This window comes from Serinus canaria, chromosome 17, assembly GCF_022539315.1.
Source record: "Serinus canaria isolate serCan28SL12 chromosome 17, serCan2020, whole genome shotgun sequence".
NCBI classification, from domain to species: Eukaryota; Metazoa; Chordata; class Aves; order Passeriformes; family Fringillidae; genus Serinus; species Serinus canaria.
The window spans coordinates 5,937,869-5,965,568 of NC_066330.1; the positions used below are offsets into that span (position 1 = coordinate 5,937,869).

The window sequence follows — 27,700 nt, forward strand, 5'->3', positions numbered from 1 at the left end:
GGCTCAGCCAATTGCAGCTTGGCCCGCGCGCCTGCACCGCTCCCTGTGCCACTCTCCGAAACACCGCGGCGCTTCCTCCCGATTGGTGCAGGCGGGGGCGTCCTCCGTGACGTCACGACCCGCCACTCCGGGTGGGCGCCGGGGGCGTGTCCCGGGGCGTGTCGCCCGCTGTGATTGGCCGGTGCGGGGCGTCACGTGGCGACGACGGCGCGTGGCGCGAAGGCGGAAGCGGCGCCATTTGCCGGTGCCACGGGCGTGAGGGGTGGTCGGTGCCGGCGCGGCCATGCCGGGGGCGCGGCGCTCTCTCACCTCTCCGGTGGTGAGCGGCGTTCTCTGCCCATGCGGGTCCCCGCACGCATCTGCGGTGGAGAGCGGCGGCGGCAGCGGCGGCGGGGGGAATGCGGGGTCCTGCGGGCGGTCGGTCTGCGAGGCTTCCGAGCAGGACCGGCGTCTCCGCACCCTGTTCCAGAAGCTCGACGTGAATCGCGACGGCGCGCTCTGCATCCACGACCTGGCCGTGGGGCTGGGCCGCCTCGGGCTGCACCGCTCCGAGCTGGATCTGCGGGTGAGCGGCGGCGGGCGGTGGGTCTGGCCCGGCGGGGCTGAGCGGTCCCACGTTCCGGGTTCGGGGGGGGGTTTGGCCGCTCCCCTCGTCCCGTATCCGCTCCGGAGCCCTCTCTGTGTTTGTCTCGGGAGCAGGACGTGGACTCTGGAGACTTTCCAGCTGTGTCTCACCGGGGCGGCAGTGGCACCTGTGCATGGTAGCATCATGACAGAACCTGGTTCCTTTAGCGTCCTGTTCACCGAGCGAGAGCGGGGCTGTGATGCGACACGGCCGCCCCTCTCCCCTCCCCAAGGTCCTTGCCTCAAAGCCACCCTGCTGGCTTCCACACTAGACCCGGAGCAATCAGCTTGCTTGCTACCTGTAGGCATCTACGGTATTAACTGTCCGTAGTTAATAAGATTAAAACCTTAGTGTTTGAGCAAGAAAAACCATAAAGGAAATCGTGTTTCTCCAGGACTCAGGACAGGGCAACTTGCCTGCTGGCTTACACTAGTGGAAGGTCCTTTGGGAGCGATTCCTGCAGTCAGGGTAATTGTGCAGGTTTCGTTCCATCACTGTGTTCCTCATATGAGTCTAGCAGCATGTTGCTACTCATGTTTGCCCAGGATGGCTTATGCCAGACTTGTTTATTTTATGGATTTGGAAATATCTTAGAACGTAAGGAGGCTGCTGTACTGTACAGTTTACACGTATAAAACTTGCAGCTCTGGCTTTCTTTTTTAGGGAGCTTTTTGTACTCACTGCTCTGTGTGATGCTGTACACTGAGGGCTCCAAGGTTCAACATGATGCTGCTCTGTTCATTGTGACTAGTGTAATTTACATGTCTGTGTGGCTTGTTCTCTGTGCTGCACAGTCTTCCCCTGCCTAGTCGCTTGTATTTTATGTGCAGGGCCATTTAAAAGCTCAGTATCATGTGAAGATAAACATATGGGTGCAGCCAGGGATGTGCCACTACAGAGTGCCTGAGTCCTACAGGAAGGAAGAAGAGTTTAAGAATAACTTCTGAGTCACTGAAAAGATACTTAATTCAAGTGACAGCTCCTATTCTCTCCCTATTCTGGGAGTGGTGCCCCACTTTGAGTGCTTTAATTACACAGTCCTTTCCAGAGTTCCTAGTTCCTTTCTAACTTTGAATCTCCAGCATCTTAACTTCTGACATTTCTTTTTGGTTGGCATCTTCCTAGCTGCTGTAAAATATGAGAATTCCTTGGCAGTGTGATCTTGTGAGTACTTTGGTTGTGCTGTTTCTAGAAAAAACACGAGTGCCATGGAGGGTTTTCTGCTGGGTGCATTTGGGTATGTCGCTCTGCTTGTACCACAAGTCACCCGTGCATGCCCTGTGACACTGACCTGCTGGGGCCCAATCCTTGCCCTCTGGCAAAACTCCCCCATGACCCAGAACGTTCTGTGCTTACACCTGCACGCCTGCCTCCGTTTGCATTCTCTTTGCATGCCAGCCTAGCATTCTGTAGCCCAGGAGGAAGCACCTTAAAACAAACTGCATTTTTACTTCCCAGCAGAGAGTTTCTTTGCTTGGTGGGAGCGGCACAGAGGAACCGTTCTGCGGGGACCGGAGCTCACTGCCGAGGGAAGCGCTGGCTGGATGCTGCTTAACAATCCTGTCTTTCTGCTGAAGCCCTTGTCTGTCAGTATTGTTCCTCAGCCCTTTCCTTCCTCTGGCTCCTCTTCCACATCAATAGTGTGAGGAGGGTGAAACGCTTGCAACAGGATGCATAGAGAAGCTGTGGCTGTGCCTCATCCCTGGAAGTGTTCAAGGCCAGGCTGGAAGAGGGGCACTGAGCAACTTATTTAGTGGCCTGGGGTTGGAACTGGGTTCTCTCTAAGGTCCTTTCCCAACTCAGAACATTTTAGAGTTTGCAAAGCATTGTTAGTATGGTAGAACATTCCCTTTAGCAGGGTAAAAACCATTGAGAGTGAGGATGCAGAGTTCAAAACTCTCAAGTTCCAGTTAAAAATGTGGGAACAGCCCTCAGCTGGCTAGCAAACTTCTGTGTCGAGCAATTTTTAGGGTAATCAGATAAACTTCCTGTTTCCAAGGCAGCTCTATTAATAAAGTCAGTCCTTTTTCTGCTCCATCTTTAGCTAATTATGGCACCTCAATGCCTAACTAATGTGAGGTCACGCTCAGGGAAAGTGCTCAAGTGTCAAGATAGAAAACCTTTCTGATTTATTGAGCATGGTATTTGGAGACCAATTTAGGCATAAATCACATGGATTGCTTGTGATTAGTAAATTACTTGGTGCCTGTGGTGCACTTTATTTTTCCTTCCATGCAGCAGTACATTTGATATGGGAGTTGCCTTCTAATGTTTGGGAGCAGATGGAGAAAACATTGGGCTTGTAAAGTGAGGTTATCGCCCATCTGAGCTGCGAGCTGCTAATCTCCCTGCGTCAGTAGGCTAAAAGTCCTTGTGGTAACAATAACTTTTGGGCTGAACTTGAAAAGAAAATGAGCAATATTTTGGCTCCTTCAATGCTTGAGAGTTCTTGCTGAGATAAAACCCTTTGTGGCTTTGGAAATTTGGAAAATTACTGCTTTCTCTTTTAGAGGTGGCCTTCTGTGGTGGGGGAGAAAAGAGCTTGCACTCAGATGTCCTTTGAGGTGGAATTTGCTTATGTAAACAATGCTTTTCTTTTTTTTCTATTTTTTCTTTGTTTTGTTTTTTTGTTTTAACCCATGCTGTTATCTTTAAACCAATTGACAAATAACAGTGTGCCAGACCAGTGAGCCTTGTAACGAAATGCTTGTTTGCACTGGTCAGCATGAAGCAATCCACATACTTCACTCTGTTTGGGCAGTAAAATGATAACCATGTGAAGAATTTTTTAAAAGCCTTTCTTGTTCTACTGTATGAAGGGATAGTATTTTACTGCTAAATTTCACCTACCTCTGAGATGGTAAATGTCCTGTTGCTGTTGCTTTCTGACTTTATATAGACCTATGGAGCTTGAAATATGCACTTAATGGAAATATGCTGAAACAGAACTGTTTCCTACTTTGTATCTGTAGATGTCCTATTGCTGAAAGAATGTGTGATGGTAATATTTGTGTGTTTGCTAATATAACTGTTTTCCTACTGATCCTGATTAACTGCAGGGCTGGAGTGCCATTCCCAAACTTCATCTCTGCTGCTGAAGTTCCAGACAGTCTGAACTGGTGGAATTAATCCCAGCTGCCTAGAGACAGACTGAAGTGGTGAACTTTGTCTGCAGCTGCCTCTTCTGTAGTGCTCAGCATCTTCTGCTGGACTAGTTCACTTTAAGAAACAGAGAAAACATAACCCTTGTCTCTTTTCAGTCCCAGATGTCCTCTTTGCCTCTACCCTAACAGTGATGTCCTCCTTTGTCTTGTGATATTCTCCCCTCCTAAGTTCATGTATCCAACAGTGATTGCTCCCTTGGTATCAGCTTCCCCATGGAAAACTATATCAGCTCCCAGGCTGCTGAAGTCTGCTTTCATCACTTCTTCCTTAGCCTCATATCTCCACTTTGATATTCAGGTCCTGGCTGTCTAAACTTCCCCCCAGGGTCTGTTTTTTACTTTTCCCATGTACTGAAGAAGCAAAGCTGTGCTGCTGCAGCTGGACTCTGCAGTGTTCTGTTTGCGTCAGACTTTTCTTCTGAACAGCTTTGCATTTTAAGTGTGTCCCTGGACTCTTCCAGCTGTGCCCATGCCATTCTGGGATAATAAATCAGTTAGCTCTTTGGCAAGTGGCTCCATGGATGGATTGAGAAACTCTTTCTACTGTAGCAGTTGCAATCGTAAAAAAATTTAATCTTGTTTCTGATCAATACTTTATCTTCTGTCATGACGTCATTTAATTCTTCCTCTCAGGCTCTGTTTCTGTAACTGTATTCAGCACTTTTGAATACTCTGTTTTATAATATGCACAGTGTACTGCAATTCTTAGCAACTGTAAGGGGCAGAAGGAGCAGGGACTTTTTCCAGTGTGATGCTTTCACCTGTTTTCTATTCACAGCCATCTGGAATTGGAGGACCTGAGTTTTTATTGTGTTACAGAAGTTCAGTGTATGATAAAAAGAGCAAAATTCTAATACTGTTCTGTAATTTGGACTGGAATAGCTCCAGCTCTCATTTAGATCTCACAATACATCTTCAAACCTATATACATTTATGCATTATCACATTTTCATGGTTTATGTGTCCTGAGTCCTGCTGGGGCACTTATGGAGCTTTTAGCTGGGCTTTTGTAATTCATCCTGAAGGGCTGGGCAACACAAGGTTGTATCAGACAAATACTGTTACAGTTTGATATTCCAGTTGATAGTCTTCCCTCTGCTGCCAACAACTTCTCATCCACCCATCTCTCTGCTAATCCCAAAGGATTACCTTTTGTGAATGCCCCAAACCAGTTTAATAGAAGGTGAAACCATTTTCAATAACATGTTAATTAAATTCACACATTGATGAGTAATGTTTATTAAAATAATAAACAAAATAGATCATATCTGCTGGATCTGCAGGGAGTGGAGGCCTGTTCTTGCTCTCTGTAATTATGAAATGTGTGGTTTGATGGAGACCCTGTTCCCATGCACTTGAGCAAGAGCAGAACTGTGGGTCAGTGATTTAATTGTAGATAAAACTTTCAAATCTGTGGTGAGTGGTTAGTTGGTATGAATTTGGGGTTTGTTGCCTTCTCTGATTTAGGCTGAAGACGCAAATGAACCCTAATCAATCACACGAGTTCTTGACAGCTGCAGAAAAGACTTGGAGAAGACAGGCCTTGGCTTTGGGACAAGGAAACTTCTGGGCACAGTGTTGGTTATTAATAGCCTTGGCCAGCAGCCCCTACAGTGAGAGCTTGGGGACAGGGAATGTCAGGGAGACGGGCTGGCACTGCAGCCACCCCGGGCTGTGACCCTGCCAGGTCTTGCAGGGATAGCAGGAGGAGAGGGGTGCTGGGGAGCAGGGAGCCTCAGGCTGTCCTGGTGAAAGTCTTAACCCACACCTGGTCTCTGGTCAGCCCTGCCTTAGTGTGATTAATGCATGAAATGGCCAGTGTGTGTCCACTCAGTGTTCTGAGGGGAGGCTGGGAGACAGGTTTTAGATGCAAACTTGCTCTTGCATGTTTTCTTTGCATCTAAACAAACAACTGCAGATTAGACAAGTGTCCTAGACATACAGGACCAGGTATATAACTGTTGAGGGATGTTTGTTCTTCCAGGATTGTTTTTTCTCCAGAAAACTGGAGAAGCCTGATGGTTCTCTGGTTTGTTTAGCAGAGACCTTTGTCCTATTTGCACAGTGCTAATGACCAAGGGCTGCTGGCTGACCTTTGAGAGATGTAGGTGCCACTTTGACTAGAGCATATAAATTTTAAATGTCAGCATTGTGTAAGTAGAAGGGCATCCTGAATATCACTGATGTGGCCTCAAAGTATTGCTTCCTGCAGGATGGAGCCTGTTCTGAACTGTGTAGGGAAGTGAATGCCTGTAGGAACCCCTCAGCCTGAGTGGAATGAAACAACAAAACTCATCCAAAGCAGCTGATTGTGCCTGTGTAGAATATGCAGCAGTGCTTTGGTCTTTCAGTGTGTTCTGTGGGACATTTTTTACTGACCAATGCTCAATGCCTTGGTAAGTAGTGGACACATCTCCTTGTGCTCATCTGCATGGATTATTAGAATAGTTGATGTTGAAAAGACCTCCAAGATAGAGTCCAACCTTTGACTCAACAGCACTGTATTAAATAAACTGTAGCACTAAGTTGTTTTGAGAACACTTCCAGGAATGGTGATGTCTCCGGACAGCCTGTGCCAGTGCCTTACAATCCTTTCAGTGAAAAAATGCTTCCTGATGGCCAACCTGAACCTCCTCTGCTGTTGCTTGAGGCCATTTCCTCTTGTGCAGTTGCTGGTTGCTTTGGAAAAGAGATTAACTTCCTAAAACCTCCTTTCAGGGAGGTGTCAGATTACTGAGATAACAGTAGGTAAAAAAACTCCAGACTTCAGCATACTTACTGTTTCTTTTAAATTGTATTTTTAATCTAGCTCAGTATTGAGCAGAACCCTTAAATGGTTGGTGAGCATTAATAAAAGACATCACTGCCATAAAAAGGACTTGGTCTTTTTTTGAGAGCCCTACAAAATGGTGATGCTGCAGCCCTGGGCCCTTGGTTGCACACAGTATAACATGATACAGTGTTGGGAGGAGGAGAAGGGGGAGGGAGCTTTTTCCTACAGCCCTACTTGTAGCAAATGGGAAATGAGTCTTTGTTCTTGTTCATGTCCTATTGCTATATTTGTCCCTGTGAATGTGGGACATGAGCACAGTTTAATGATGGCCCAGCCTTTGTCTTGGGTGAAGAAGCATAGCTGTGATAACTCATGGGAAGGCAGCTGAGGTGTCTGAGTTTTTCCAACTCCCAAGTCATGAGCTGCAGGGAAGCTTCTGGCAGCTAAAATGGTTTGCAGTGGAGAATTACGCTCTAAGAGAAATATTTGAAATTTTTAGATCATGAGTTGCCTGGAAAGGCAGAGCTGCTTGGTATGTGAACCTACATAATTTAGCCTAAGGAGAACTGTGTGGGGGCAGGCCTGGACCTGGGCTGCTGCAGGGCCATCCTTTCTCACTACCTGTTTTCTTGCTTAACTGTCTGGTGCAGCAAGAAGCTGATTTTCTAATTGCTGAGTATTAAGGATGCCCTGACTCTTGGTTAATCCCTGCTCTTCATATAATACGATATGACCTTGGTGGAACTCTCAGTCCTGGGCAATGGCTCTGTGCTCCCTGTCCCTGGCCAGCTCTCTCTGTATTTTTGTATTTGGCACTGGCTGTGGATGCCTGAATAGATCAGCTTGGGTAGCTAATTCCTTGTGCCAGGGTTTCTGTAACAAGAAGACCTGGGTTGCTTTGTAGTGTTCCCTGAGCTGTGCTGTGTCACCTTAATATATGAATGTACTTGAATGTCACCAGACAGTTTAATTATTTAAGCAGCAGTGGCCAAGACATTGAGATTTTATGTGAGAAGCACCATGCAGGGTTAACTTCAACTTTGTAAAAAGTGTGAAGTAGTGACATACTTAACGTTTTCCTCTTTCAGAAATTAAATTTGAAAAGATAAGAGGTAATTGGCAGAGTCATGGTGGCCCATCCCAGCTGGGGGCTGGGTGCTGTTTCTGAGTGGCACACACATGTAGGCAGCAGGGCTCCTTGGGGTGCTTCCAGGAGGCTCCCAAAGGAGATGAGTCACTGCTCATTCCTGCAGGGTCACTTAAGGAACCAGAGATGCCAGCAGCTCTTCCTGTGCTGGAGGAGGAGAGGGGTCACTGCCCCCAGCACAGCTCCCTTCCCTCTGCCCCCCTTTCTTTTTGCCCTCCCTCTCACATTTTTTACATGTTAGCAAGTTGTTGGTGGTGAGGCTCACAAGTTCACAGGAAAATGCTGTGCATTTACTCAAAAGTCTTCTAGAACCCATCTTAAAGCAAAAGTTAGTTTCTGCCAGGTGTACCAGCCTGGAAAAGGCAAGTATCTGTCTGAAAAGTGGAGTTTTAGACTCAGTAGGTATTATGATGTGGCTGAAAAGGGTACCAGGATGCCTTAGTTTATGGCTTATGCAGAACCTCCCTCTGCCAGCTTGCAGTACTGAGGAAAATAATTGAGCAAAACATGTCAGTCTCTTGCTTTTTTCTCTCTCTTTTGTCTCCATTTGGATAGATTACAGCTCTTTATTGTCAGCTTCTGCTCAGGCTGTCTAATGACTCCCCATTTTGGTGTGCAGGGCTCTGAGGCCAGCTGCCACAGGCGCCTTCTGTCCCCAGGGACTGGTGTGCTGGCCAAGAGCCAGCATTCAGATCAGCCCTCCTGCCTTTTCTGCCTTAAATCACAGGTCTGGATCATGTCAACAGCTGGAATTGCAGGAATAGCTGTCTCCTAATGGAGCTGAGGTTGGGAAAGGTGTTTCACTGTGACCTAGGTGTTCATTCATGATTTCTAGAAAAAGTGAATTCTTATTCCTCGTGTTCGTTTGTGTCACATTTCATGCTGGACTCACAGTATTTATTACATCTTTTTTGTGTGAATGATTGGCTTCATGGTGGTGTTGGTAGAGTAAAATTTCCCTACAAATGCCCTGTAGGAGTGCAGTTGTCTTGCTTCTAGCTATAATCATCTTGCTGTTACTAGGTTTATAATTCTGACCTAATAAAATTCCCCACTTGGTAAAATAAATGCTTTTTACTTTTTTTTTTTCTTAAATATGATTAGAAACTTCTGTCTGTTCTCAAGGAGTTGTGGGAATTAGTGTGGGGGCAGAATTAATCTGAGGTTTCCTTTAGTGAGGACAGAGGCCAAAGAAGCATTGCTAAGTTTCTGCTTTAATTACACCCCAGGCATGTAATTTCTTGCAGAAATGATTATTTTCTTATGAAATCTCTGCATGAACAAAGGAAGCTGGGGGTCCCCGATGTGCACACACCAGTAATATTAATACTAAGGCAGGGGAACAATTGTAACAGTGTCAGGTAACATCAGCTGTTAAATGGGGCCTGGAGTATTAAGTGACCACAGAGGACAAATCTCAAGTTTTGCTGTGGGTGCTTTGCCTTCTGTATGGTGACTTGTAGCTGTGTGAGTGGCAGGGCAGCCTGCCTGTTGCTCTAGGCAGCTCAGATGCCCTTTCCACACTTTTTTGGACCACATCCCTGAGTAGCCTCAGCTGGTTACCTCAGCAGGAAAGCTCTGCAGGGTTTGGCTGGGTTAATGAGGTTGTCAGAAGAGCATGGGAGCAAGGTTAGTGCAGGGCTTAAGTGGATGTGTGAGATGACTTGTAGTGGCAGTAAGCTTCAGATTAGTTCACAGCTGCTTGTGAAACCACAGCCTTAGGCTCATAGAAACTGATTTTGAAGAACTGTGCCCAGTTCAGAAAATCTGCTTTGTTCCTCTGGCTTGAGAGCATTAAAAACTTCCAAATGTCATCTTAAAGGATCTGATTCACTGTGTGTTAGAAAGTAGTTTAACTTTTGTGCTTGTATCTGGGATGACTGACAGCAGCTCAGGGTAACGGAGGCATGACAAGAATTCCTCAGTTTTTTGTGCCTGTGCCTGAGCTGCTGACTGCATCCCAACTAGAACCAGGCTGTGCTATTCCTCAGAGAGGGACTGGGCTTTCCCACACCCTCACCCCAGTGTAATAGCCCCATAATTTAAATTTTTTTGTATGTGTGGTAACTTGTTGGTATGTGTCAAATTTTAAGATAAAAAACTTTGTTGCATACTGTACATAGACCTTGTGATTAAAAAGCATTTTTTTCTTCTTAAGTAATTCTGGTGTATGTGCAGAAGAATTTTTTTAAGTGGTGTCTTCTATGTACTTGTCTCTCACTTTTTCCATTACTTAGGTTCATTATAGGAATTCAATGACCGCAAGTTCCCAAAAGTGATGTTCATCTCAAAATTTATGTGCAACTTGGCTGCTTAAGGCTCTCAGACCTTTCAGATTTTGGATCGTATTTTCACATCTGATATCTGTATACCGGAAGTGTCCTGCAATCTGTCACTCCCAAAAGTTACAAGCTGAAAACTAGGCTTGCTGTGGCTCTTGCTGTGCTGTTGGGTAGGGAGCCCCAAGTGATGGAAGCTGTGGGTTTGTACTCATTTTTTCTGCCTGTTAAAACCCCCAAACTTAGGGAAGAGTCACAATACTTTGGAAGTGAGGCATGCAGTGTCCTCTGTAGACACAAAGAATCTGGGAATATGAAGTAAATTCATGAACTGTAAAATGGAAAATGCTGGGTTCCTCTGGGTGGGTTCTGGTGGGAGGGTGATACAGCTCACTAATCAGTGAACAACTGCTGCTGTGGCAGCAGAGAAAAGCGTGGCATTTATTGTAGAAATCCAAGCAGTATCTTGTGTCCCTGTGCTTATATACATTAATATCCTACCTTTGACTAGGTGGTTCAAGGCTCCTCCAGCAGAGCTCGGCCAGCCGACCAACCAGCGATGGTTTGAGCACAGCTCTCAGACTGATGAATGGCTGTAGGCGCTGTGCTGGGAGCCAAAGGCGGCAGCACAATGCAGCACCAAAGAGCTATTGTAGGCACGGATGAGACCATAATAGACCGGGGAGAGAGAGTGCACTTAGAGGTTAATGCGGCCACTGCTGGGCAAAGCCGGCTTCTCTCTGCAGAACCATCTGCTGCCCTAACAAAGAGCCGCAGCCGGGGCTGCCGAGCTACACATATCCCTCGGCCGCTGCCCATCGCTCCGGGCCAGCGCCTTCCACGCCTGGGCCGTGCCCGGCTCCCCGGGGCCGCGGGCGCGCTCCTCTGCGGGCGGCCTCCCGCGCCCGGGGCGCGCTCCCGGCCGGCTGCGCGCGCTGCCGCGCTCCGGAGCAGCGCAGTGTCGGGAGCGAGGATTGGCTGGGCACTGCTGCAGTGGGGACGCAGCCCGGGTGCTCAGCATCGCTGCTCAGCCTCGCTGCTCGTCTGCCGTGCGCCGGGACGCACAGCTCGGTTGGCAGCTCTGAGAAGCTCCTCTCGGAGAGGTTCATCTTTAGCTTTCCTCCTAAGCGCGGCGTTTCGGCTCCTCTGCGCAAGCAGTCTCCAAAGCGCAGCGTCTCGGCTTCTCCGTGCCAGGGGGCTTGTGCTTTGTCTGTTGCCATCAGATTTCTGAGGCTCTGGTACAATGAGCTGCTTGTCAGGCCAGGCACGACTGCAGTAGCAGCAATTTCAAAAGGCAGGAAGCGTCCGCAGGAGCGGTCTGTAAAGAATCTGAGCCGGTGGAGTCGCTGGGTTGAAGCTCCCGCTGGCTGCCGTGCCGATTCCCGTCTTGGGGGTGCTTGGTAGTGCAGTCACATCATCCTTGGCAGCGGGCAGCTCCTGAGCGCTCAGGGTTTCCCTGCCTGGGATGCTCGCTGGAGCAGCAATGCTGCAGACCTTGTGGCATTTTCTGTCTAGCTTCCTTCCCAGGGCCATATGCCAAGGTCCTGCAGATGAAAAAGAGGATGAGGCCAGAAACACCACCCTACTTCCAGGCCCCGGGGAGAAAGGGCCAAAGGTGTTGGGGAAGACACAGGACAGAGGGACTGATCCCACTGAAAGGAGACCAACTATCCTACTGGTGGTTGGACCCGCAGAGCATTTTCCAAAGGTAATGGGATATCCAGGGGCCTGAGGAGGGGTTGGTGCACATGACAGTGGAGTGTGTGGTCTGCTGGGAGAAGGGGTGTTGCAGGTGGAGTGTGTGAGTAGCCGTGTGTGTGAATTTGGGGAGGGGGGAGAGGAACAGGAAAAGGGAGCAGGGTCTAACGTGTGTGCTTGCTAGAAAGGAAGGGGGCGGGGGGCAGGGGAGTGACTGAAGAGAGGAGGTGATCTAACCCTCCAAACATGATGTTCAAAGTGTGGGAGAAAAATGCTGTTTAGGGGGAAGGGGGAATCTGGGGGCCTCCAGGGTTCCCGGGCAACTTACAAAAAGCATGACTGAGAGGACAGGGAATGATAATGTTAGTGGTGAGTCCCACCCCTGCACCCCAGACCGGCATAGATTCAAATGCATCCTAAAATGTTCTGGAGTCAGTCTCTGGTAATTTGGCAAGCCTCTGGTAAAACCTGCATATTTTGAGCAAACGAGTAACTGGCTGAATTATTTGAATGGCAGAGCCCGGAAGAGAGTAAAGACTGTCCCTGGGGAGCGGGTGGCATAAGGGAGAGACTAAAATCTGTGTGAGGATGGGAAGTTCCCAGGGGATGGGAGAGTGGAGAGGTGGTGGGGGCGCACAGTTGGCAGAGAATAAATGGTGAGGCTTTGTCTGGGGGGAGGTGAACAAAAGCTGCTTAGTTTAGTGCTGGAGCTCCCAGCACAGTGCTGGCTGACTGCAGTTTTGGCTTATTTAATGGAGGGAGTGCTGTCTATCTCCCCTGAGGATGGTGCAGTCAGCTCTGACTACATGTGGTTTAAAACCAAGGGTTTGAGCTGGGATTAGGGGAGAAGGAGTTGGGCATAAGGCCTCCGAAGGGTGGGAATGATACTGAAGGGCTGCAGCGACGATAGAGGTGTGTGACTTTCAGGATCCAGTTTATTACACAGAGAATTGGGCATGGTTGTTGCTGTTAGCTTTCTCTTTCAAATGAGGGATGGACAGGTTTAAATTGTAGAGAGGATTAATATCTGTTCTGCTGCTGTTTTGAATGAAACAAGCAGGGCGGCATTTCACATTCTGGGGAGCAGAAGCCACTCCCTGCTTGAATCAGGCTGAAAAATCTGCAGGGACTTTTGCCTTCATCTCAATCCTTAGCAGTTAGCAGTGTGCATCCCCTTCCAAAAAAGGAGCATGCGCATTTTCAGGAGGACTTTGGTGCACAGAGGTTGAAGAAGGACAGAGACTCAGAACTGAAGGAAGTGATGACGAAAACCTTGGAATTAAAGGGCTGAAAATCTCTGGTGTCTTACAGAGAACAATGGTCCCTCTGTCAGGGAGAGTCCATCTGTTCACACCTGGAAATAAAGCTTTCTCTGAAAGCTGATACCAATCTCCTCTTTCCTGTGTCACCCTGGGAAGTTCTGCTGCATATGAACTGTAGGATTGGCCGATGGACAAATACCTAGAGGATAAGGATGTGGTAAAATGGAGTTATTGCATCTTAGGAAGTAACTGCCCATCTGCCAGGAGGTTGTGACTGTGTAATTTTAGCTTGCCCTGATTGTAAAGTAAAATGCAGTGTAAAGCTCTTCTGTTGAGGATTATGCAGATATGTTTCACCTTGCAATTCGGGCTGGCTTATGCTTCATCCAGCCCATGGCTCAGCTGATGGGCAGTAACTTGTTAAGATGCAGTGACTTGTTTGTGCTTGGTCAGATATCAGTGTTCCAATTACCTGTCTGAAGGAGAAGTGTTGGGAAAAGTCTCATACAGCCTTAGGGATAGATAATAAACCACTGTGAGCAAACAGTGCTGTTTGGTGTTACTAGAAAATGGGGGCTTTTTGTTCTCTGCCACTGGCTGGCTGTAACCTTGGGAACAGTCTCTTGATTGGTGGGCCACTTCATTTTGTAAAAACACCTGTTACTACTTCTCTTCTAAAACCACACAAAATATCACACCTGGTACTGGGGTTTCTTTAAGGAATTGATGTGTATCCATAAACTTCACTTGGAGAGGCTCCCTGGCCTTGGTTCTTCAGTCTTGTTATTGCTATGTTCCTCCTCAGATGTTTGCCTGTTCCAAGCTGTTCCAACATGAGGCTGTTATTGCAAATATGGGGAGAAAACACTGATTGCAAATGTGTTATGTTGGCCCTGGATCTGTGTACACAGGAAACAGGCATCATCTACCCCTGATGTCACCATCTGGACTTGTAACTTTGGATCCGTGTGTTGTCGGTGGAACAGGTCACCTTTCCTGGTTACCTTTATGTCAAATATCACATAGTGCTCTCTGCTGTGCCTGCTTTCTTATCCCTCCCCTGGCAAAGCCTTGGCTGGTTGCAGCTCTTTACTCTGCTGGGGTCTCTTAAATCATTAACTCCCCTCCTTCATACACTGTACACTCTCTGTGCTTTGTGAGGACTTTCTGTACTGTCCAATTAATTATAAGCTAGTTTCTAGAAATTTAAAAGACCAAGTCAGCAGAACCCAGTGAAACCTTCTAGCAATAGGGATGGAGCCCAGAAAGCTGTTTTGCCTCTGAAGGAGGATGTTACGTGACAGTGACGCTTGCTGGTACTTGATATTTTTAGAGCCTTTTTTTTTAGCAAAGTAAATTCAAAATTAAACAGCATACTTTCCTGCTCCTTGTATGGCTGCATCTTTCCGTCCCTTGGGAGGTACATTCTGGAGGTGATGTAGTAAACCAGTGATGAAGCAGATGCCTAGAAGTGTACAAATGACTTGAAAAGGTTAGCAGGGATGGCAGGGTATGGAAACTGGTAACTCATGCAGCATTTAAAAGAACCAAATCCTATAAATAAAATGAAAATGAGTTTGCTAAAGCAAGAAAGAGCTGGTTGTGCCTTCCTTCATGGCTCACTTTTCTTGTCATCAAGGAAACTGCAGAGGGTATTAGCCAGGCTGGCTCCACATGGCCCATGTGTCCTTTCGGTGTCGGAATAGGTGGATGGAAATATCAGGGAGGAGTGACTTCATTTGAGCTCTGTGCCCTGTCCTTGTTTTGGTCAGGAATAGACAGTGCTAATAAGGGATGTACTGTCCATAGCTGGTGCCTGAAGCCCTGGGCTGTGTGTGCTGCTGCCTGCAGGTGCTGGGGCAGTGGGACTGGCTCTGTGTGTGCTGAGATGTGGCCAGTGACCCCACGCCAGTGTCCCAGCAGCAATGATCCCTGCAGCTTTGGAGAGCTGCCTGGCTCTTGAGTATTTCCAGCTTTACCAGGATTTTTAAAGCTGAAATACAAAAACTTCTTAATACTTAAGTTCCCTTTGTCATTATAACCTGAATTGCTGGTATAAACTTCATTTGTAATCTGTCTCTCCTTCTTAGCTCACTGTTCTGTAATTAATACCCTGCTTAAAATCAGCTTTAACTTCATTAGCTTTCTCCTTTCCTCTGACGCAGGTAGAAGGACTTTTTTTCCTAAAATGTGCCGATTTTGCCTTTTGTCTCTAGCTGCCAAGTCCAAACAGAGTTTCTTAGGAAAATCTGCATCATGTTGGCATAGCAACTGAGCTGCCAAGCAGCTATAATAGTGATGCTTGGCAACTCGTGGGAAGGACTACGGAGGATCTTAAGGCTTTGTGAAGCAAATCTGAGTTAGATTTGTTCACTTACTGCCTGTTACTGGGGGTACCCACTCTGCTCCCCTCAGTCTGGTGTTGGACAGTGGGGTGTAGGTATCATTAGGGTGCTGCTTGCAGTGAGACTGGACTTGGTGGGAAGGCTGGGGTGTGCTGTGGGCATGCATGCAGTGAGCTGCTGCAGCTGATCTTTAAGAGGATCTGGAGTCCCTGAGAAGATTCTGTTTTCATGCAGAGAGACGTCAGCAGGGAGTAGGTTAAGCCTAGTTAGGTAACCTGGCCATGGTGCCATGGTAGGTGAGGTGCCCCAGGAAGGGCAGAGGACACCATTGTAGGTCACGAATCCCAGGGGTACTGAGTTGCTGTGGGTCGTGATCCATTAAGCTTTAAAAAAAAAATCCTTGAAATTAAGCCACAGATTAAATATTCCCAGTTGGTGTGATTGACATGCAGCTCAATAAACAGCTCATTACAGACCTTGGCTTCGCTGTAGAGAACAAAATACCTCGGTAAAGACGTACAGGCACCCTGTGCATGAGGGCCTGAGGAGGGGGAGTGCTGCTTGGACTTTGCTCTGTCAGGCAGGCTGTTCAAACACAACAAACACTAGAAAATGTTGCTGTGTCCGCAGCAGGGGGAAGGCTGGCTTGAACCAGATCAGCAAACACACTTTGTTACTTCTGCTGCAGATAGGATTACAGTGTTTGGGATATTGGCTATGGCTTTTTGCATCTTCCTGCATGATAGCTTCTCTCTGATTAATACTAAGGCTAGAACTTTATTTAAAATTCATGTCAGCAGTCGGTGATTCTGTCCTGAACAGCATTGTTACTTCCTGCACATTGGTACTGTATGTGGAGAGCTAGGTGTTACCCTGTACCTCAAACTCCACCAAATGCTCAGAAAGCTGTAATTATACCTGCACTAGATGGTGATTGTGCCACACTCCCTCCAGCCTGGCTTGCTCCTAATGAGAGCTCAGGAACTTGCTTACAAAGTAGTTTAACTGTCAAGGGTAGAAACTGGAAAATTGTTCTGCCCAGGACACTTCTTGTAGCACACAAATGACTGCAATGTTTAATTGGAGTCAGAAGAGGATGAAAAATATTAAGCTGGTGTAACTGCTGTGTGGATGCTTAGCTAGGAGGCTTAGAAGCAGCTGGGGCTGTTTTGAAGCCTGCCCTTGATTTGGGTGATTTTCTCTGTGTTTGGCTCAATGACAAACCTCCACAGGCTTTATTGCTGCTGTGTTGGTAACTGGAGTGCTACAGAGGGGAGAGATCTTTGTGTGCAGGGGTTGTCTGCTCTTAGCTGGCTCAAGTGGTTTTGGGAGAACTTTCAACCAAAGCCAGTCAACTCTGGCATAACAAAATAACCTTGTAAAAGTGGAAAACTTTTGCTTAAGCTGGCTATCCTAATCGTGAATTAAAGCAGTAAGTGGCTGGCATCCTGTTCCTACTGTACTTTAAAAAAGCAATTTTTGGGAAGACAGCGATAGTCCTCCTGCGTTGCATGATGGGAGCGGTGGTGATCAAGACTGGTGCCCACTGCTACCTGTACGAATCCCCAGAGAGGTGAGAACAGGATCAGAAAAGGACTGATCAGATGTAAGGCACAGCAAGAGAGTGTCCTGGCCCTTGGCCAAAGGGTCGTGGGTCAAGAGCCACCCAGTAAGAGTTAAGTGGCAGCGTCTGTGATGTAAGGTGCCTGGCTTTAATGGGAGCCAGGTGTTGAGCAATGGGAGGCAGCTCACGTGTCTCCTTCGTATCAGCTGGGTGGGACCGAGCAGCCCCGGCTTCCCTTTTAAGTAGAAGGGCAGGGCTTGTGCAGCCAATCCCGCCGGAGCCAGCCTCGCTCATAGGCGTGTGTCATGAGACTTGCTGGCATTTCCTTTCCACTCGCTACTGAAATTAGCTCTGGGGAATCACTCAGTTTGACTTCCCTTCCTCGCCGGTCGGAGTGAGCAGGGCAGCGGAGTGTTGGGCTCGGGAAGATGCTCTGCCTCTGTCTGTACGTGCCGGTGTTCGGGGAGAGGCAGACGGAGTTTCAGTACTTTGAGTCGAAGGGGCTGCCGGCTGAACTCAAATCCATCTTCCGACTCAGCCTCCTCATTCCTTCCCAGGAATTCTCCACCTACCGCCAGTGGAAGCAGGTACGGCCCTGAGAGAGGAATGGAAGGGAGGGAGGGAGCAATGGAGCTGGTGTTAAATACATTTAGTGGCTTGCTTGAGAGGGGCAGAAGGTCGTGATGGCTCTGTTGTAATAACTGAGTGAAGCATGGAAGTGCTTCTGGTGCCCCTTGGCAGGGATTGCTGAACCAGTGTGGAGTGAACTCTTTTCTTTTGGATTCTTTTGTTTTGAATTGGGTGATGTCTCAGTGCCTGTAAGACTGTTTAAACCAGTTGACGTGAGTTAAATAGAAAAAATGGGTTTTCCAAACTATGAAGTCTTCTCCTTCTATGGGTCTGTTCAGATACAGCATTTCACATCCTCTTCTTCCTCCTTACATCCTTCTACATGCCTCCTTCTGACAGCAGGGCTGGAATGTAGAGTCAGCTGAAGCTGGTGAAGGTGAGCAGGTTTGTGCTGGGAGGAGGAGAGCAGCTCAGTGTGGGTGACTCAGCCAGGTGTGGGTGGGCTGAGCTGGGGAAGGTTATGCAAGACCCTTTGCTTTGCTGTGGAAAGCACATACACTAAATCCATGGAGTTCTGCATCCTGGTGTGTCGCAGCTCTTGCTTTCATCTTGCTGCTACTTTTTTTTTTCCTGGTCAGGCTGTCAAGAGCCCAGAGAGCTGATTATTGATCAGCCAAGCAGGGGAGGCTTTTTACACCTCTGAAAGGACATGGACAGCAGGCTGGAGGGTGTGTGGGTTCCCACAGTGTGCTGCTGGGGCTGTGACTGAAGGTGACCACAGGAACTTACATAGCCAAAATAGCTGTTAATGGCCAGATTTCATGTTTGCTGTTGAAAGTGCAGGCAGATACTTGTTCACATCTCCAGAGAAGATGCTGGGAGCTTGGCTTTCTCACCCCTCACACGTGTGCTGGGGGTTACTGTCGGGCAGTGTTTCTGTGCTGTGGCTGTGGGGGAGGAAGGGCAAAGCTTTTATTGCCTGCAGTCTCTGATCACTCAGGCTGCATTTGTGCAACTGAGAGAGAGGGAGCAGTTGCAGAGTCACATCTCTCTTACAGTGCCTCGGAATTATGAATGCCTGTCAACTGGTTGGGGGTTGCCAGTGAGAGGGAAGCCCTTGATTCAGCTGTTCAAGCCCATGTGCTGACAGCAGAGGGGTGTTGGTCTATATTTAGCCCACAAGTTGAATGTGAGGTTGTATCTGAACTTCACAAGGGTCATATGATAAATGGCAGGTTAGGAATACTGGGCATACCTTGGAGGTCAGGGCAGCTGGGACAGCACTTTCTTATTTAAGGTTCATAAAGTGATTAGGAATAATCCTCATAGCATTAGGGCTAAAGAGGCAGGACTTGCTGGGTGAGGGAGAGTGTTTCAATAGCGAATTATTTAGTAAATGACATTGAAGCCAAGACTTATGGCTTATGAAGGGGACTGTGGTCATAGACTGAGGACATATCACAGTGAGTTTAGGCTTGCTTACTTTGAATGCTAGATATTGAACAAGATACTGGTGAACAGAGGGATAACCCATTTCATCTCAGCTCAGAGCTTCTTTAACAACCCATCTGCTGTTAACATAAATGTTACAAGAATTAAAGGAAAACTTTGGGTGATACACTAGGCTGAATCACACCTAATTGAGTGTTGCTCACTGATGTTTAAAAAACTTAAAGGCTGTCAAAGGCAAGTGACTGAATCAGAAGGGGCATAGGAACTCCCTGAGCCACATTCTTGCAGTCTGGAGATCACCTCACCTGTCAACATGCAGCCATGTGCCCTTAGAGAGGAGAGTCCATGAGCTCTTGCCTCAGTGAGTTGCAGTTGCAGTGAGTTAATTAGTCATTTACCTTGTCCTAGATGTCTGGCACAGTTTGATCTTGATTTTAGCTGTGTTCTACTAAGAACCTATTCTTGCTCTATATGCATCTCCTGGAAACTTGTGTAATTAAAGCACATAGCTTCAGGGTGCCTAAACCAGTTCACAAAGGTTTTTATCTTTGGCTGTGTTCACTAGAGCTGGACAGGATTTTGCTGGCTGGAGTTAGTTACTGCCAGAGGGAGCTTACTTCTCTAAGGATTGTAGTAGGCATGAAATTCCTTCTGCTGTTCAGTTTTTTTTATAACCTCAGGTTTTGTGATTCACTTTTTATGCAGATCTGTTGAGTCATACTTAGTTCTAGATCCTCCACAAGGACTTTGCAAGATATTAATCAAGGTACAGTCCTGAGATTAGACACATGACACTAGCATAATATCCCTGATAAAAACATGAGGCATTTCATCTGTGTAATGGACTTTGGGAAACAGTTGGAATCAGGTGACTTTTCTACGTTACTGCATTGCTCAGCTCTCTTAGAAGAATTACAATTCTGTCTGCTACTTTTTGGAGAAAAAGTCAAAGTTGTGTGGGAAATGTTTTAAAGATGGTAGAAGGGGAGATAGATCTGAGTGAACAAAGGAACTGACAGTTCTTGGTTGTTTTCTGAACAGAAAATTGTGAAGGCTGGAGACAAAGACCTGGATGGACAGCTGGATTTTGAGGAATTTGTTCACTATCTCCAAGACCATGAAAAGAAGCTGAGACTGGTTTTCAAGAGTTTGGATAAAAAGAATGATGGTAAACACCTTTCTCATGCTCAGGGGTGGACTGGTGCATGTGTTAGGCTGTGATATGTGTCCTTGAGCTCACTGCCTTATCTTCCCAGGCCGCATCGATGCCCAGGAGATTGTCCAGTCTCTCCGGGACCTGGGGGTCAAGATCTCTGAACAGCAGGCTGAGAAGATACTGAAGAGGTGAAGATTCCTCTGGTTTTTCTGTTTTGTGTCGAGGGAACTAGAAAGAAATCTAGGGACATGGAACCCATCTCTTTTTCCCCTGTATGCACTTTCCAGAGACTTTGGTTCCTCCCTTTTTTCCTATTACTTTCTATTTTGATTTTTGCCTGTGAATTGGCATACAATTATAAAATCATTTTGCTTTATTGAGACTTAGTGTCAGAGTCTCTCCCTGACCTGTTGAGGAGAAGTGCTTGCACCTAAGCTGATTTGCATCCCTGTCTGACTGTCCTGCTGCCCTGAGCTTGCTGCTGTGGAGAGGGACTGTGCAGTTGCTCTTTGGAAATGCTGAGTGCTTTATGCATGTGGCACTAACATGTTAACAACCACTTATTTGTGCTGTTTTTTTCCTCTTTTTTTTCCTCTGCTACCTTCCCTCTGTCTGTTTGCCTGTGTGTCAGAATAAGGACGGGACACTTCTGGGGTCCTGTCACCTAGTAAGTATTATTTTCCCTTCAGTGTCAGTTATGTCCCTGAATTTGGTAGGAGGGGTTGCAAATACTGTTGTGGGCTGGATGGAAGGGAGAGAGAGGGGAGGAAAGAGAGAGCCCACTTCTGCCTCTGGCATTGTTTGGTGAACAGAAGGTTTTCTAGCTTTGTCTTGTGTCTCTTTAGAAGTCTTTTAGTGGTTGCTTTGCAAAGCTCTTTTTGGTGTAGGCCTGGATAATCAAAGGGAAGGGGAGGAGGAATTTGTCACCCAGTGGGAGTCTGTACTCACCTGATGATCAATCTTTTTAGCATGGATAAAAATGGGACAATGACAATTGATTGGAATGAGTGGAGAGATTATCACCTGCTGCACCCTGTGGAGAACATTCCTGAAATCATCCTGTACTGGAAGCACTCCACGGTAAGAAAAAGCTCCTCTACAGCAGGTCTCAGTCTTTGCCCAGCTTCTTGGTCCAAGTCCTGGCCCCCAGGAGCTGCTATCAGCAGTCCTTATCTTTCTCTTCATGGTTCACAGCTTCCCTGTAGCCCTTGAAGCTCAATTGCTTCCTGTCCTCTGTTGTAATCTTGCCACATATCACTGTCACAGCTGCTGGCACAGGTGATGACGACTGCAGTACTGCAGGAAGCTGAGGGTGTTCTCTTGGTGTGCACCTCCAGGAGCTCCTGCCAGTGGCCAGCCCCAGCTGGTTCAGGACCTGTTGAAACCAGAACCTGATTCCACAGGCAGCCATCCTTCCTGGACTTATCTGTACACAAATAGTACTTAAGGAGGTTTAACAGGCTGCGAGCTCGGAGGGTTCTGGAGAGGTGAAGCTTTTCTGCCATGCAGCTGTGGGTCAGTTTGTTCCTAAATACCTGCAGTATTTCCATGTAGACAAGTGTTCAGCAGATCTTGCCAAGATCTTGGAGAGAAATCTTGAAATTAGAACTCAGTTTCCCCTGTGACATGTTCTAGCAGTGGCAGCTCCTGTGGCCAGGCACAGCAGTTGGAGGCTGTAAATAAGCTGCTGGCTTGGAATAAGCAGATCCTGTACTTCAGCACCTGGTGCTAGTAAAGAGCAGTAAAACTTTAGCAAGACCATTGACTGATGAAGCATTTCTCAATATCTTCTCCTTTTGCAGATCTTTGATGTAGGAGAGAATTTGACTGTCCCTGATGAGTTCACAGTGGAAGAGAGGCAGACAGGGATGTGGTGGAGACATCTGGTTGCAGGTGGAGGTGCAGGTGCCGTGTCCAGAACCTGCACAGCTCCCTTGGACCGTTTGAAAGTGCTCATGCAGGTATGATGGAGCAGTTCCAGTTTGTTTAATACCTGAGCAGATTCCTTTAATAGTTATGGTTACCTGAGAGGTGATAATGTTCATCAACACAGTACAGCACTCTGGCCAATGTTAATCTTGTTGTTCTTTTATTGCTATTTTTTAAAGCATTTTGAATTATTTGAGTGATCAAAGTCATATTAAAAAGTTATTATTCATTGACTAGAAAAAGTACAGAGAATTTTTTTGGAGGTAGACATGTCAAAATTGTCAGTAGTGTGGTAGACAGTTTTATGGAAAACTTGGGTTTTGGTGAAACAGGTTAAAATCCTGTGTTCCTTTGAGAGACCCTGAGGCCATGAGAGTTGAAGTGAATGTAGTGGTCAGTTGGCAGAGGTTGTATTCAGTATTATCAGCATTAGGAAGGAGTTGGAAAATTTTGATTTTAACCTGCTTTGTCACTGCATCTGCTTTTGAACCAGCTGAGAAGTTGATGGGTAGTTGATCCTGTGCTAGGTATTGGAAAAAGCCAAGACAGTTGCCTGTTTAACCTTTCCTCCCATTCCAGAGGGAGATATTGATTAGATTGATTAGTTAACGCTAGACTTGGCAAAAAAGAAAAGGAGCTTGCTTTCCCATTGTAGAAGTTATCTGGAAGGGATTAAAACCTTGGCAGCTCTCTGGGTAAATAAAAAAGAGCCCTTTTGTCCCTGGATTACAGAAGAACGTTGCACTGTCGTAATGGGGGCTGGAACTGATCCAGGCTTGTCCCTCTCCCCAGGTCCACGCCTCGCGCAGTAACAACATGTGCATCATCGGCGGCTTCACGCAGATGATCCGGGAGGGTGGCCCCAGGTCACTGTGGAGAGGGAATGGCATCAACGTGCTGAAGATTGCACCCGAGTCAGCCATCAAGTTCATGGCCTATGAGCAGGTGAGGGCACAGCTGTGACTGCAGAAGGACAAGCTGAAAAGAAAGTGATGGTTGAGATGAGTCACAGAGCCTCACTGTCTGTCTGTTTTGGCTTCTGCAGATCAAGCGGTTCATTGGCACTGACCAGGAAATGCTGAGGATCCATGAGCGGCTCTTGGCTGGTTCTCTGGCTGGGGCCATTGCACAGAGCAGCATCTACCCCATGGAGGTGAGGCACCAGGCTGAGTCCAACCCAGGAGGGCTCTTAGGTAGGGGTAGGGATGGGAAAATGTGGGTAGAACAGCAGCACTGTGATATTTAATTAATGATGTGGTACCAAGCAGTACTGCTTGCAGGACACTTGCTGTGGTCCTGACAGTTGTGCTTCTAAGAATGACTTTGTACATTGTTCTCCTCCTGATTCTCCTGTAGGCCTTCATGCTATTTATTCTTGTCCTCTAGGTTCTGAAAACACGGATGGCTCTGAGGAAGACAGGACAATATTCAGGCATGTTGGATTGTGCCAAAAACATCCTTGCAAAGGAAGGAATGGCTGCCTTCTACAAAGGCTACATCCCCAACATGTTGGGAATCATTCCATATGCTGGTATTGACCTGGCAGTCTATGAGGTATGAAGCCTTTAAGCTATTGTTAGGTTAAGCCTAACAATTATTATATTTTGTTTAATGTTATTGTTACCCTATTGTAGGGCTGTGCTGCTTGTGTGGCCTTATCACTGTCAGACCTATCAGTCACGACAGGAGCTCAAGTAATTTATCAAAGCTTTCTTGAACAGCCTTACGAGGCACAAATGTATTGTTTTACCCAAAAATGGCTTAAAAGATAATCCAATATGGTGATTCTAGTTCATAAACCATAGTCAGCATCATTCATGGTTCCTTGTTTCTTTTCTCCATGAGAAAATTGCAGCAGAAAATTAAAGGAGGGATTTTCCCCTGGCACTATGGCAACAGCAGCTCAGAAAGATTTGAGAAGCCCTGTGCTTTTGGCTGAACTTGCCTGGAACTTCCTGGGCCTTTACTCTAGATCTTTCATGAAATGTGGTATTCCTTTGCTTGCCTCTTCCCTGCTGACCTCGGCCTTTTCCTTCCAGACACTAAAAAATACCTGGTTGCAACGCTATGCTGTCAACAGTGCTGACCCTGGGGTCTTTGTTCTGCTGGCCTGTGGCACCATCTCCAGCACCTGTGGACAGCTTGCCAGTTACCCACTGGCCCTTGTGAGGACACGCATGCAGGCCCAAGGTGAGTACTTTTGGAACAGTGGGAACTCCTGCCTTTGTTTTTGAGCAAGGCTAAAAGTTCTTTAGTGTCAGCATTGCAACAACAGCCCCAGCTGGCCCCTGCAGCTGAGCCAAGGGCTGTTTGTGATGCTGCAAGGGGACAGTGGACTTTGTGCTGTCCTTCTAACCTCTGGGGCCAAGGACCTCCAGGACAGAGGTTCTGTTCTGCTCAGATCAGCAGTTCTGGGCTGAGGGCATCTGCAGAGCAGTTTGAGAAAACACTTGCTGTGTGGAGCATGGAATGGGTAGCTGAGAAGTTAATGCTGTCCCCCAATGAGCACCTTTGCTCTGGGAACATCTGAAAGCACATGGATCAGTACTGCTCTTGGAAACAAAAGTGTTTTCACCACATAGGCTGCATTATTTATTGTGGCTTTCCCTGTTGCAGCTTCAGTGGAGGGTGCCCCTGAAGTGACCATGAGGGGACTGTTCAAACACATTCTGAAGACTGAGGGAGCGTTTGGGCTTTACCGGGGTCTGGCGCCCAACTTCATGAAGGTGATCCCAGCTGTGAGCATCAGCTACGTGGTGTACGAGAACTTGAAGATGACTCTGGGCGTGGATTCACGGTGACCAGGAGATGCTGAGGACTTGGAACTCTGAAATCTTGGGATGCAATTCCAAGACATATAAGCCATCTCTCATTCTGTGAATGTGTCGACACTAAGCTGACTAAGCAAAGCTGTGAAATCTCAGATTGTGAGTCAGTAAGGAAGGAGGAGGGGAGGATCTGGTGTCCTTTGCCATCTTGCTACTCAGAGCTCCACATAAACCATCACGGGGTACTTTTTGTTGGGCCTTTTGGGAGACCAGGAGCTGAACTCCTGGGAGATCTTAAGGTGGGAGTTGCTGAGGTCAGTTCCCAGCAGTATGACAGAGTAGCAAAGATTTGGGTTACAGGTCTGCTCTCAGCGTGTTGCCTGTACAGAGCTGTTTGCCTACAGATGAGCACCTTCTGACTTGCTGAAAGAGCTTCTTTTTCCATTCAGAGAGCTGCTTTTTCCATTCAGTTGTTTAACTTCCTGCCCATTGTTTAAATTTGTACAAACCTTGTGTAGGAGCTGCTGCCACACCAGGCTTGTTATGTTTACAAATACTCCTCTGGGTGGGAGACATTCATGTTCTACTTCCAAGAATTGACATGAAATGTAACTTTGATCTATACAGGTTTGGAGGGCTGGTGGGCAGTGGTTTATCCAGCCAGGCTGAAGGTTACTTAAGCCAGCCTGATGAAGAATTAGAATTATTTATTTTTTATAGGTATAAGTGTGTCTCATCAACCCACTAACAAGATGCACTTACTAACAGAAGCAGCAGACTAGAGCCTGCATGCCTGTATCCTTTGCATGCCGGGATTGGCTTGTCTTATTCTCTGCAGGGGCTTGGAAAGGGGAAGGCAGGAGAGCCCTGGGCTGCCCGGCACTGTGATGCATGGCTTTAGTGAACAAAAACAAAACAACCACAGCTCCTGTGCAGCTGTGCTCCCAGCACGACAGGAGAGCCCCTGCACAGTGCTGCATGGACCTCTGAATCCCATCCTGCCTGGTGCCAAGGAGAGCTCGTGAACCTTTTCCAAACCCCGTGCCTATGCTGCTATCTTATCTCTTTAGACCTCTTGGTAGATCCATGTTCAGGTTTCCATTGGTGCTGTGGAGGCCCCAAGTCAGGAATGTCTGCTGTGGGAAGGGGTGTTAGGGAGAGGGGCTGTCACTGGGAGAGGTGAGATTTCAGTCCTGAAGACATGCTTGCTTGCCTTTCAAAGGGTGCTTTTCATAAGGCTAAGGGAAAGAGATGGCTTTAAAATTTCTCTGATAGCATTATGGGCTGCTTTAGTTAATAGGATCCAGCTTCTGAGGCCTGGGAGATCCTCACCCAACTTTTCATTTTGGGTAAAATGGACCAGCGTTGCATTCCACTGTTTTACTGCTTAAAGCATATTTATTTTGTATTTATTTGAACAGAGTTATTTCAGACTATTTTTATAGGTTTGTTTAAATATTGTTACTGTGCTTGTATTTCTCCTGTTTTAAAAAGTTCTCTATTAGTTATTTTACATCACACAGCTGAGTCGTGGGGAGGGATGCTAAAGTCACTCGTGTACCTTCCCTCTGGGGCTTGAACTGCCTTTCCCATGTCTGGGTTTGTTGCTGGAGGACCTCAGCCCAGAGAAATTCTGTAGCAAGAAGCCACAGGAGAGAAGGGAGCAGATGAGGAAGCAGAACCTTGGGGAGAGGGTGCACTGTGGGGCTTGCCTTAGCTTGGAATGGCCTCTGTGCACAGCAGAAGGGCTTTGGGGGGATGGCTGAAGTTGGGAAGTGGAAGGTCTGTGGATGTTGGATGTCACAACAGTTAATTAAGAGAGCTTGGGGGAGTTTTTAGGTAAGGGGGGAAGAGAGAAATCTCAGGGACTAAAGACAATACACATTTCCAGAGAGATGGAAGGAAACTTGCACTTGGACACGAGCTGCTACAGTTGTGCTTCAAGGCTGAATCAGCAGCCCCTGCTGCTGAGCCAGTGCTCATCACGTGCAGGAGGACACTGTGGAGATGTGTGTGAGAAATTGGAAAAGGATTTGCCAGCACTCAAACAGCTGCTTTTTTTCTGACAGATTTTGGTGGTTCATGGAGAGTCTCCCAAGTGAGACTCTGCCTTCACTTTCAGTGCTGTCAGTAGTGGCCACATGGAAATCTAACCAACAATGATATGATTTTTTTTCCACCCCCCTCTTCCTGAGACCTGTCATAAATTCTGCAGTGGCTCCTTCCTACCAGTGTGGCCTAATGAGAATATGAATATCAGAATGCAAAAATCAATGCAAAATGACAACCATCTTTGTAGCTGTAACCACAAATTGTTATAATGCAAATCTAACTCGGATTCTTCATGTAGGGAACAGTCTGCTAATAAAGGTCTGATAAAGAGATACCATGTCTCCATGTCTTTCTCTGGTTTATTGCTGCTCTTTGGGGCCAGACTCTTCCTGGGCTAATTCTCACCAAGGACACTGACAATGGGAAGGATTTGCACTGTGAGGACCTGGGAGAACAGAATTCTTGCTGGCTTAAAAACAAAGCCAGCAAGATCAAGGCTGATGATAGTGGTGATGAGTCAGGAATGTTCAGACTCTGTTTACCTGTCTGGGTATTGCTGGACTTTGCTCACCTCTGCAGTATCCACAACACTCTGTGCAGAGAAGTGAATTTCCCAGAAAAAGCAGAAAGCTCTGCAGTCTGATTATCCCCTTGAAAGAACATGGCTTATACCATTTCCAACATAAAGGCTTTTTGTACAAGTTTTTTAATGAAAAACTATGCAGATAGGAGCTGCCCTTGAAAGTCATTCAGGAGCCACAGCTGGTAGTGCAAGTGGCCTCTGATTTGGTTAACAAAACTTGCTGTGGGGGCCAGACTGGCTTTGTTTGTTCCTTATGTCTCCTACTGTAATTCAAGGCTTTTATTCAGCTATAAATCTACTCTTAAAGTCTGGGGTTTTGTAAGCTGAGCCACA

General features: G+C 47.1%; 1 protein-coding gene across 3 annotated transcripts; it reads left to right on the plus strand.

Moving 5' to 3' along the window:
* Positions 1–231: 231 nt before the first annotated feature.
* SLC25A25 (solute carrier family 25 member 25) lies at positions 232–27,116 on the plus strand. 3 transcript variants are annotated; one of them, XM_018917802.3, is made up of 10 exons: positions 232–565; positions 19,921–20,047; positions 20,136–20,223; positions 21,004–21,115; positions 21,838–21,996; positions 22,757–22,909; positions 23,010–23,117; positions 23,351–23,518; positions 24,004–24,154; positions 24,581–27,116. In XM_018917802.3, the coding sequence occupies exons 1-10, from the start codon at positions 284–286 to the stop codon at positions 24,763–24,765; spliced, it is 1,533 nt and encodes a 510-aa protein (XP_018773347.2). In that variant the 5' UTR covers positions 232–283; the 3' UTR covers positions 24,766–27,116. The 3 variants fall into 3 exon arrangements, with proteins under 3 accessions (XP_018773347.2, XP_009091744.2, XP_009091745.1); XM_009093496.4 differs by lacking the exon at positions 232–565 and adding an exon at positions 11,252–11,696; XM_009093497.4 differs by lacking the exon at positions 232–565 and adding an exon at positions 17,110–17,444.
* The last annotated feature ends 584 nt before the right edge of the window (positions 27,117–27,700 follow it).

What these genes read in the sequence shown, in the direction of transcription:
- SLC25A25 (XM_018917802.3), top strand. Translation starts at nt 284, where the DNA reads ATGCCGGGGGCGCGGCGCTCTCTCACCTCTCCGGTGGTGAGCGGCGTT. An exon ending in TTTGGATAAAAAGAATGATG is followed by an intron (nt 20,048 to 20,135) that starts GTAAACACCTTT and finishes TTATCTTCCCAG; the next exon opens with GCCGCATCGATGCCCAGGAG. An exon ending in GTTTGAAAGTGCTCATGCAG is followed by an intron (nt 21,997 to 22,756) that starts GTATGATGGAGC and finishes CCCTCTCCCCAG; the next exon opens with GTCCACGCCTCGCGCAGTAA.